The following is a 12,158-nucleotide window of genomic DNA, read 5'->3' as shown; positions in this document are numbered from 1 at the left end:
CCTTACTATGAGAGGCTGGCAAAGTCAACATGAGCTCTTCCAGCCTCACTAAAGGAAGCAGACAGGTGGTAAGGAGATGGATGTGGGATTAGTCACTGTAACAGAAACAGAAAGACAGAAAGATCCGAGAGGGGGTGGTTTCCCAGATGTCATGGATTCAAGCTAGACCTGGAAGGGTAGATAAAATTTGATGGAAAAAAGTCAGCATTTCTATTCTGGGTCTACGATGGGGGATCTCATCCTTATGCCTTTTCTCCTCTCACTGTATAGTCTTCTTTTTTTTTTTAAAGATTTTATTTATTTATTTGACAGAGAGAGAAGGATCACAAGTAGGCAGAGAGGCAGGCAGAGAGAGAGGGGGAAGCAGGCTCTCTGCTCAGCCCCAGATGTGGGGCTCAGTCCCAGAACCCTGAGATTATGACCCGAGCCAAAGGCAGAGGCTCAACCCACTGAGCCACCCAGGCGCCCCTAAGCTGAAATCTCTTAAAAAAAAAAAAAAAAAAAAAAAGTCTTGTGTTATGTAGTAACTAAACTAAGGATGACTAGAATGTGGGAATGTACCAAAGTACATTCAGAGATTCTTCAGAGATGCCTGTGGGTTTTGACAAGCAAAATATGAATTTTATTTAAAAATATTTTTACCTCTTTCAGAACTGAAATAAAAACCACCTGCACTCAAATATGTTATATGCCAAACTGTAGTACATGGGAGATACTAACTTCAGCTAGTGTAAACTTTCTTTTTCGTTCTGGGGAACTGTTTTTTCAACTTTATTATTTTTTAAGATTTTAATTATTTATTTGGCAGAATGAGAGGGAGTGCGAGTGTGCACAACAGGGGGAGCAGCAGGCAGAAGGAGAGGGAGAAGCAGGCTCCTTGCTCAGCAGCTTACCCCTGGACTTTTTAAAACAGAACTGGGGATGCGGTTTCTCTTGCCATCTCTGTTTTATAAAAAAATACCCTGGGGTGCCTGGGTGGCTCAGTCAGTTACACATCTGCCTTTGGCTCAGGTCACGATTCCAGGGTCCGGGGATTGAGCCCCGCATTGAGCTCCCTACTCAGCTAGGAGTCTGCTTCTCTCTCTCCCTCTGGCTCCTCCTCCCTGCTCATGCGCGGTCTCTGTCTCTCTCTCTTTCTGTAAGATAAATCAATAAAATCTTAAAAATAAAAGTATATCCTAAGATTGCAAGACCAGTTGTTTAAAAAACGGTTGAAATTTGGGGTGCCCAGCTGGCTCAGTAGCACATGCAACTCTTGATCTCGGGGTTGAGAGTTCCAGCCCCACGTTGGGTATGGAGCCTCCCTTAAAGAAGAAAAACAACAACAACAAAGCTATTGAAACTTAAAACTCGATACGTGTGAATTAGGATTTTCTCATTACCATGCTACGGAAACAGGATCAGATGCGGGGGGCTGACCTAACATGGCAATAGTCATCTGAGCCTAACTTCAAGTTTATGTTCCTTAAGCCATCCTTATCACTGATCGTTTGATGTTGTCAGTCACTGTTTCAAGACAGAACTTACAAAATAAATGATACTTCCAAAATGTCCTTTTATCGGTTTTACATATTGAGGCACTGTGTTGAGATTTTTATTAAAGAAAAAAAAGTCACCTAAAAAAATTAGAAAATGGAATTTGAACTAGAAACAATACACCAATGCCTGTTCATGTCCCAAAGAAACAACAGTGTGGGTTAGTCGTAATATGGGACTACTGTGTTTGTCTCTGCAGAGTTCAGCACATTGTGGGGAATCTCATTATGCAGCTTGCTTTGGGTATTCCCTTGGAAATGGTCCACAAAGGCCTGCGAGTAGGGCTGGTGTACCTGGCAGGAGTGATTGCAGGTGAGTATCCTGAGGGTAACACAGAATCAATGCCTCTGCACTCTGAGGGCACAATGCACAAGGCAAAAGTAATCATTTAAGTCAAGATTTCCTGTATTCCTAATACATGCTGGGGAACCTGATAAGCACTGGAAATCAGTTAATCAGCGGCAGCTGGCTGGCTCCGTCAGAAAAGCTTGGGACTCTTGATCTTGGGATCATGAGTTCAAGCCCCACATTGGGTGCAGAGATTACTTAAATAAAGCTAAAAAAAAAAAGAGAGAGAGAGAGAAAGTACAGAAAGGAAGGAAGGAAGGAAAAGAAAGAAAGGAAAAAGGAAAGAGAAAGGAAAAAAGAAAGAAAGAAAAGTTAGAGGACCAGTCAGAAGACCATGCTACTCACGATGTTAGGATGGTGAGTTTGAGCCTGACATTGGGTGTAGAGATTACTTAAATAAATTAATAAATAAGTAAACTGAAGAAAAAAAAAACCCATAAAAAACCCCAAAAAACCCCACAACAGTTAAAATATTTGAGAGAAGCACACAGAGATAGGTCATTGTGCCTGTCCTTGGGTATCTCAGAATCAGACTGGCTTTTGCACATTTGGAAGTTATGTATATGTTGGTGCCCAGGTGCATATATATTGGGTAGAGACTTAAAAGCCAGATCATGAAGGCCCAGCATGTCAGACTAGCGATCTTGGGAAGTCACACGAGCCAATGTGCATTTAAGAAAGACCGCTTGAAGGGAACATAGAGAAGAGCTACAGAGGCCCAGGGCTCAGAGGGAACTGGCAAAATACGCAGTGATCTCTGAAAGGGGGTGTGTCTTAAGAGGATCCACTTTGATCAGAGGAGAAAGTATGAGAATTCCCATCTATCCATTTATTTATTGGAAACATTTTTTTAAGATTATTTATTTATTTATTTGACAGAGATCACAAGCAGGCAGAGAGAGAGGGGGGGGGAAGCTCCCCGCTGAGCAGAGCCCAATTCCGGGCTCGATCCCAGGACCCAGAGATCATGACCTGAGCTGAAGGCAGAGGCTTTAACTCAACCATAAAGCACCCCTAAAGCTACAATCTTTTTCTTTTTCTTTCTAGCAGCTAGTGTACTATATTAAAATGAATATGGTCTTTTGAAGAACCTTATCCTGAATTCTACCTTTATCGTTTATTAGCTGTGTGAACATGGGAATGTTGCTGACATTTCTGAGCTTCCGTTTCTAACCTGCATAATGGGGATGAAACACCTCTCTTCTCATGAACTGCCTTCTGTTTCTTCAGACTCAAGATTTTAACATCTATTTCCTTCTCCAAGATTCAAGTTAACCATTACTTTTTCAAACTCCAAAGTCAAAGAAAGTTTCTGAGTTACATGAATATCAAAGCAATATAATTATGGTTTTAAGCAAATCCCCTGAGCCCACTTCAACTTTCTATTGGAAACATATTTTTTATTTTTTTTTAAAAGATTTTATTTATTTATTTGACAGAGAGAAATCATTTGACAGAGAGGTGATTCTGTTGTCCACAAGTAGGCAGAGCGGCAGGCAGAGAGAGAGAGAGAGAGGAGGAAGCAGGCTCCCTGCTGAGCAGAGAGCCCGATGCGGGACTCGATCCCAGGACCCCGAGATCATGACCTGAGCCGAAGGCAGCGGCTCAACCCACTGAGCCACCCAGGCGCCCGGAAACATTTTTTTTAAATTAATTTTTTTTTTACATTGCAGTTGCAAGTATTCTTTCACCAGTTACCCCCAATGGTAACAGCTTGCAAAATTGTAGTACAGTTTCCAAACCAGGACATCCACCTTGATACTGTCAAGGTGCAAAACAGAGATTCCTCACATTGTATTTTCATAGCCATCACCTCTTCTTCCCCATCCTCCACCCCTCCTTCACCCCTGACAGCCACTAATCTGTTCTCTATTTCTGTAATTCAATTCAAGCATGTTCTATAAATGGAATGATACAGTATATTGCCTTTGGGGTTGGCTGTCTTCACACAGCATCATTCTCTGGGAGACCCATGTAGGCTGCTCTATGTATCAATACTTCATTCATTTTTATTTCTGAGTAGTATTCCATGGTGTGGATGGACCACCATTTTTTTAACCCTTCACTCCCTGGAGCCTATCTGGGTTGTTTCCAGTTTGGGGCTATTACAAAAAAAGCTGTTAATAAAAAAATAAAAAAAAGCTGTTTGTGTACAGGTTTTTGTGAACAGAAGTACCAAGTTTTGTGAACAGAAGTTTTCGTTTCTCTGGGATAAATGCCCAAGCGCTCAGTTCTGAAGCTGTATGGTAGTGCCTGTTGAGTTGTTTTAAGAACCAGCCAACATGTTTTCTGGAATGGCTGCTCCATTTTACATTCCCCCCAATAGTGTAGAGGGGATTCTGTTGTCCACATCCTCACCAGCGTTCATGTTGTTGCCATTTCTTACTTCAGCTGTGCTCAGAAGCATGTGATACTAAGGCCATATCTCATCATGGCCTTAGTCCTTAATTTGCCATCCGATGGCTAATGATGCTGAACACTTGTTGATGTGCCTAACCCCTTTAGTGATATGCCTGCTCATGTCTTTTGCCCATTTCCTAATTGTATTCCTTTCCTTTTTTTTTCCCCTAATTAGGTTTTTCTAGACCATTGAGTTCCAAGAGTTCTTGACATATTCTAGATCCTAGTCCTTTATTGAATAAGTAGTTGACTGGTATATTTTTCTCAATGTGTAGTTGCCTTTGCACTGTTTTAATAGAGTCATGGAGCAAAAGTTCTTAATTTTTATGAAATCTGATTTACCATTTTTTCCTTTATGAATCGTCTTCATGGTGATGTCTAAGAACTCTTCACTGAGCTCTAGGTCCTGAAAATTTTCTCTTACACTACCCTTTATGTTACAGTTTTATGCTTTACATTGGAATATGGCCTCTGTTTTGAGTGAGGAAGCTGTGAGGTTTAGAGTGAGGTTCTTCTGGGGATTTTTGGAAATGACTTCATATTTTCACAACAATCTATTAAAAATTCTATTACCTTCATTGAATTCTTTTTACACCTTTGTCAAAAATCAGTTGGCTGTATTTGTAGGGCATTGTTTCTGAGTTCTCCTGTTTGTTTCATTGACCTATGTGGTACCCTCCACCGATACCATGTCGTCCGTACTACTGTACACACTGTAAGTCTTGAAATCAGTGAGAGTCCTCTCCTCTTTGGCTCATTTTAAAGACTATGCATTTTTCTTGTACAAAAAGATGAGTGTCTAATTTGCTGACTTTTTTTGCCCTGTGTTAACAAAAGGTTTTCAGTAGGATGCTACTGAACAGGTGTTGTTGAAAAAGCAAATGCAAAATATGTTCCATTGATGACATAATAGCATTTTTCATACAAGGAGAAAGAACATAATTGCTTTTCCAAAAATACTTATGCTCTGAAAGGGCATTTTAAAAACTAATAATTGGAAATCGTTCTCTCATTGGGTGACTTTGCTGCTGGGAATGATGCAACAAGTCTTAGAAATTCACACTTAAAACACAGGAAACAATTTTCTCATCAGTTTCAAGAGTTCTCAGTTAAGAGTTTTAGTGGGTTTTAAACCTATTTTATAACACCTTCTGATGAGTTGCATGAACAGAGGACTGATGCTGGGAAAGGTGGCGATTAACAGGTAAATTACAACACTTTTTTTTTTCATAATTGGAGTAAGCAAAGTCAATGATATAATTCTCCCATTTGAAACTACATGTCATTTTAAAATTTTACATTTTGGCTATGAGTAAGAGGAAATTTCTATAGAAAATAACTGAATCTAGGAGTATATATTGTACTTCAGAATTATGATATTTAATGAGGATTTTCAAACAAATAATGAAGCTTATTTTTATAAATCTGCTCATTCAAAAATTTTTTTTGAAATTAAAGACTTTGTGTTTTTAGAGAAGTTTTAGGTTCACAGAGAAATGGAGAGGAAGGCACAGAGATTCCCCATAACCCCTGCCCCCACACATGCATAATCCCCTCACCCCACCCCTTTATTGACATCCCCCTACAGATGGGTATTTGTTACAACTGACGAATTCTCCACTGGCACATCATAATGACCCAAAGCCCATAAAGAAGTTCATCCTTGGCATTGTACATACTGTGGTTTGGGACAAATGTGTAATGACCTGTATCCATCATTAAGAGTATCATATGGAGTATTTTCACTGTCCCCCAAATTCTCTGTGTTCTGCCTATTCATCCCTACCCCCATTCTGACCCCAACCCCCTGGCAACCACTGATCCTTTCGCTGCCTCCACAGTTTTAGCTTTTCCAGAATGTCATATAGTTGGGATCACATAGCACATAGCCTTTTCTGATTGGCTTCTTTCACTTAGAAACATGCATTTAAATTTCTCTTTTGTCTTTTTATGGTTTGGTAAACACTTTTTGTACCAGGGGTGCCTGAGTGGCTCAGTTAAGCCGCTGTCTCTTGATTTCTGCTCAGGTCATGATACCAGGGTTGTGAGATCAAGCCCTGTGTTAGGCTCAGTGAGAATCCTCTGCTTGAGGATTCTCCCTCTCCCTTTGCTCTTCTCCCTGCTTGTGCTCTCTCTTTAAAATAAATCTTTAAAAAAACCATGTTTTTGTACCAATAATAAAGTAAAAATGATTTAAAAATATTGTGTAATCAATGTTTCATCCTTTAAAAATTCTATTTCTAGGGGCACCCGGGTGGTTTAGTAGCTTAAGCTAATCTGCCTTTGGCTCAGGTCTTGATCTTAGGGTCCTGGGATCGAGCCTTGCCTCCGGCAACCTGCTCAGCAGAACTTCTCCCTCTCCCTCTCCCTCTGCTGCTCTCCCTGCTTGTTCTGCCTCTTTTTCTGCCAAATAAATAAAATCTTTAAAAAAATCTATTTTATATTAAAAATACATATTACTATATGAAAGAAAACCAATACAATGTACCTGCCATCAAAACACTCACATTAGTAGTACTTTTATATGCAACCTACAAATAAGTTAATATACTTATATTGAAGTGGCTGGTTGTATCAGTTTCCTAGGGCTCCTCTAACAAAGAACCACAGACTGGGTAGTTGGAACAACAGAACTGTACTATCTCACAGTTAGGCTGGAAGTCGAAATCAAGGTGTCAGTAGGACCATGCTCTGTCCTCTGATCCTGTGTGAAAGAATGCTTCCTTCCTCCCTTCTCCCTAGCTTCTGGCGGTGACCATCAGTCCTTGGCATTCCTTGACTTGCAGCTGTAGCTCTTCGTGCTCTGCCTCCATTGTCACATGGAGTTCACCATTCACATGTGCCTGTCTCCTCTAATAAGGACACAGTCATATCACTCTATCCAACACGACCTCATCTTAATTAATCATATCTGCAGTAATCCTTTTCCCACACAATAGCACATTGTGAGGTGCTGGGCGTTAGAATGTGAACACATCTTTTTAGAGGGGACATAGGCCAACCTTTTGCAGGGCTTGAAATTTTTTCACTGATGAACATGTTACTAGCCTCCTAGAGCAGTGGGGCCAGAGAGCAGGAAACCTTCATGAGACAGACTTGGCAATGCTCAGTGACATAGCTCCCCAGGGGCTTCCCTCCTGCTTTTGTGGAATCTGTTTTTCCACCTTCTACTTCTGGTCCTGCACACGCCTGTTTTTCCTGCCCCTGAAAGCCTTTGTGCTGGTGAGGCCCTCAGGGCTCTAGCATCTGCATGCCCCCCCCCCCCCCCCCCTCCCCGCAGCTTGATTTCGACCTGTGGAATCAGCCCTGCCCCAGTTTCAGAGGAGAGAGAGGAGAGAACGTGATTAACCTGTTCACATCGTCTGGCTATTTTTGCAATAGTTTCTTGGCAGGTGTGTGTCTTTTTGCTATTCTGGTCTTCACACTGCTGCCTGGGTCACCTTCCTCAAGCACAGATTAGATCATATTATATCCTTCCTAAAAAACTGACAACATCCAGAAGAAAGTCAAAACATCCAAGATTGCTCATTACCTCCACTACGTGGCCCCATTGCCTTTCTTTTCTTTCCTTGGAACCATAATCTTTACTAATGTTCAAAAAAAAAATTATATATACATAAAGAATTTAAGGGGAACTTGATGTAAAATGTTTTTTTAAATAACTCGAGTTATGATGGGCATACCAATATCTGTATATATCTAATGTATATGACTTAATGAGTTTGGAGATAAGTATACATCTGTGAAATCTTCACTATAATCTATGTCATAAACATGTCCATCACTTCTAAAAGTTTCCTCTTGTCCACTGTCTTTCTTGCTTTTTTTTCTAGATTCTTTAATATGTCAAATAACTTTAGTTTCCCCATCTTTGCTCCTGGCAAAGTGTGATCCATGGATTAGTTTTATGTGTATCACTTGGGAGCTCATTAAAAATGCAGAATATTGGGCCCCAACCAGACCCACTAATCAGAATCTGCATTTGAACAAATCCAAAATTGATTTGTATGCACGTTAAAGATCGAAGTGCTGGTGTGCAGTCCTACCCAGTGTCCCCAGTGGGACTGATCATCACAGTCACGTGGAGAGTTTGTCATAGCTAAACCCATCTAGATCCCACCCAGATCTACTGACTCAGAAGCTCAGAGGATATGGCCCTCGCATCTGTTTTTGTTTTGTTTTCTGTTTGGTGAGGTATAACTGACATATAATAAGCTGCACATATTTAAAGTGTATAATATGACAATTTTGATACATGTATACAATCATGAAACAAACTATCACCACAATCAAGATAAGAAATGTATCCATCACTCCCCAGAAAGTTTCTCTGTGACCCTTGAGAATTGCTCTCTACTGCCCCTCCCTGTCCTTTCCCTGGCAACTACTGATCATTATAGATTAATTTGTATTTCTGGAATTTTATATAAGTGGGATCTTGGAGTATGTACTCTTATTTTTGTCTGGCTTCTGCCAGTCAGCATAATTATTTTGAGATTTATCCATGTTACTGTGTGTGTCGATAGTTGACTCCTTTTTATTGCCAAGTTGTATTTCATTGTGGGAATAGACAAATTGTCCATTCTCCTTGTTGATGGACATTAGGGGTTGTTTCCAGTTTGGGGTTATTGCAAATGAAGCGTTTATGAACATTTGTGTGTAAGTATTTGTGTAATCAGATGTTTTCAGTTTTCTTGGGTAAATACCTAGGAATGGAATGACCGGATCCTTTCAGAGGGATGTTTAACTTTTAAGAAACTGCCAACATTTTAAAGTAAGATTACTGAGAGCTAAGTCATATATCATACAATTCACTTATTTAAGTATTTAATTCAGTTTTTTAAAAAGATTTTTATTTTATTTATTTGACAGAGAGAAACATCACAAGTAGGCAGAGAGGCAGGCAGAGAGGGGGGCAGGAGGGGGGAAGCAGGCTCTCTGCTGAGCAGAGAGCCCGATATGGGGCTTTACCCCAGGACCCTGAGATCTTGAATTGGGCCAAAGGCAGGGCGTAACCCACTGAGCCACTCAGGCGCTCCTAATTCAGTGTTTTTTTGTTTGTTTGTTTTTGTTTTTTTTTTTACTTAAGTCACAGGGTTATATGCCCATCATCACAATTGAATTTGACATTTTTGTCTCCCAAAGAAACCCTGTATCCCTCCCCACTCCACCCCATTCTCCCTTCCCCAGACTTAGCAACCACTAATCTACTTTCTGTCTCTTTAGATTTGCCCATTCTGGACATTTTATACAAGTGGAATCATACAATATACGGTCTTTCGTGATTGGCATTTTTCACTTAAATGTAATGTTTTCATTGTTCATCAATGTTTGTTATGTCAGTGCATCATTCCTTTTTATAGCTAGACAATGTTCCATTATGTGGCTTTACACGTTTCCTCTGCGTATTCATCAGCTGATACACATTTAGGTTGCTTTCACTTTTTGGCTCTTATGAATAATGTTGCTATGAATATTTGTGTATAAGTTTTTGTGTTCATCTCTCGGATGTATATCTGAAAATGGGATTGTTAGGTTATATGGTACAAAATACACTTCACCCTTGAACAATGTGGGGATTAGGGGCACTGATATCCTTCACACAGTTGAAAATCCACATATAATGTGTGATTCTCCCAAAACTTAACTATTAATAGCCCACTATTGACCTAAAGCCTTCCTGATAACACAGTGGATGAACACATATTTTGTATACATTATTATGTACTGTGTTCTTACAGTAAAGTAAGCTAGAGCAAAAAATTATTAAGAAAACCAAAGGGGGCATTCTGTCTGGCTCAGTCAGAAGAGCCTGTGACTCTTGATCTCAGGGTCATGAGTTTGAGCCCCATGTTGGGTATGGAGATTACTAAAAAAAATAAATAAAACTTTAAGGAAAATCACAGGGAAGATAAAATACGTTTATAGTATTGTACTGTATTCAGTGGGAAAAAATATGCATAAGGGTGGCCCTGAGCAATTCAAACCCATTTGTTCAAGGGTCAACTGTGGTACCATTTTACACCTTCACCAGGAGTTCCAGCTCCTCCACATTCTCCACACTTGCTATCATCAGTCTTTAATTTTAGCCAGTCTGTTGGATATATGATGGTATCTCACTGGGTTTGTTTGTTTATTTATATTTAAAAATTTTTATTTTGGGGGCACCTTGGTGCCTCAGTTGGTTAAGCAGCTGACTCTTGATCTCAGCTCAGGTCTTGATCTCAGGATTGTGAGCTCAAGTCCCATGTTGGGACCCATGCTGGGTGTGGAGCCTACTTAAAAAATTTAAAAAATTAAAAATAAGGGCGCCTGGGTGGCTCAGTGGGTTAAGCCGCTGCCTTCAGCTCAGGTCATGATCTCGGGGTCCTGGGATCGAGTCCCGCATCGGGCTCTCTGTTCAGCAGGGAGCCTGCTTCTCTCTCTCTCTCTGCCTGCCTCTCTGTCTACTTGTGATTTCTCTCTGTCAAATAAATAAATAAAGTCTTTAAAAAAAATTAACAATAAGTATTTTAGGGGCTTCTGGGTGGCTCAGTCATTAAGCATCTGCCTTTGGCTTGGGTCACAATCAATCCCAAGGTCCTGAGATAGAGCCCGGCAATGGACTCCCTGCTCTGTGGGAAGCCTGCTTTCCCCTCTCCCACTCCCCCTGCTTATGTTCCCTCTTTCACGGTCTCTCTATCAAATAAATAAATAAAATCTTTTTAAAAAGTATTTTATTTTTGAGTAATTTCTACATTCAACACAGGGCTTGAAGTCACAACCCAGAGATTAAAGTTTTGATGAAGTATAATTTATCACTTTGTAAATTTTAGGAACCATGCTTTCAGTGTCAGCTCTTGCGTATTTGTGTGTGTGGGTCAGATTTATCTCCATATTTCATATTTTTGATATTCTGTAAATGGTACTATTTAAAATTTTTCTATTTCTGATTCTTCACTGCTATGACATGGACATTAAGTTGATTTTTTTGTACATTGATCTTCTATCCTCCAACATAATTTACTTATTATTTCAAGTAGTTAAATATTTATCTTCTATAGGAATTTAAGTAATAAGCGAAATCTTGTGGGTTTGTCCATGTTCTCACCACTTCCAGTGCCTTCCACTCCTTTGTGTAATTCCATATTCTCATCTGATATTTTTTCCTTCTCCCTGAGAATTTTCTTTAGCATTTTAAAATTAAAGATTTATTTATTTATTTGTTTTAGAGAGAGTGTAAGCAAGCAAGGGGAGGGGGCAGAGGGAGAGAGAGAATCTTGAAGAAGCCTCCCCACTAAGCATGGAGTCTGATGTGGGGCTCAATCCCAGGACATGGGATCATGACTGAGCTGAAGACAGATGCTTAACTGACTGAGGCACACAGGTGCCCTGCTGTCTTTATTTATTTTTAAAAATTTGTCAGAGAAAAAGAAAGAGAAAGATAGAGCACAAGCAGGGGGAGCAGCTGAAGTAGAGGGAGAAGCAGGCTCCCCACTGAGCAAGCAGTCCAATGCAGGACTTGATTCTAGGACCCTGGGATCATGACCTGAGCCAAAGGCAGAGGCTTAACTGACTGAGGAACCCAGGTGTCCCCAAGGTATTTATTTTTAAAAATATTCTTCTCTATGTGTTTCATTCTATGTGGATACTTTTACTGCCATGTCTTCCTGTTCACTAATCTTTTTTTCTGCACTAATGTGCCATAAAGCTCAACCAGTGTATTTTTTTTATCTTAAGACATTGCAGTTTTCATCTAGAAATTTGAGGGTTTTCTATCTTGTGTGTCTCTACTTAATTTTTTCAACCAGTGTATTTTTTTTCATCTTAAGACATTGCAGTTTTCATCTAGAAATTTGAGGGTTTTCTATCTTGTGTGTCTCTACTTAATTTTT

At 39.9% G+C, this 12,158-nt stretch overlaps 1 protein-coding gene across 6 annotated transcripts in view; it reads left to right on the top strand.

Annotated features, from left to right (window-relative positions):
- The window catches only part of RHBDL2 (rhomboid like 2), a 55,895-nt gene that overhangs the window by 26,796 nt on the left and 16,941 nt on the right, over positions 1-12,158 (top strand). For all 6 annotated transcript variants that reach the window (XM_059377346.1, XM_059377348.1, XM_059377347.1 and 3 more), the window contains one exon: positions 1,736-1,848. In XM_059377346.1, the coding sequence (XP_059233329.1) occupies positions 1,736-1,848 (113 nt within the window). The remainder of the gene's footprint in view (positions 1-1,735; positions 1,849-12,158) is intronic.

The sequence above is a fragment of the Mustela nigripes genome, chromosome 14 (assembly GCF_022355385.1).
Source record: "Mustela nigripes isolate SB6536 chromosome 14, MUSNIG.SB6536, whole genome shotgun sequence".
Lineage (NCBI taxonomy): Eukaryota > Metazoa > Chordata > Mammalia > Carnivora > Mustelidae > Mustela > Mustela nigripes.
This window is presented reverse-complemented; position numbering and strand designations above follow the sequence as displayed.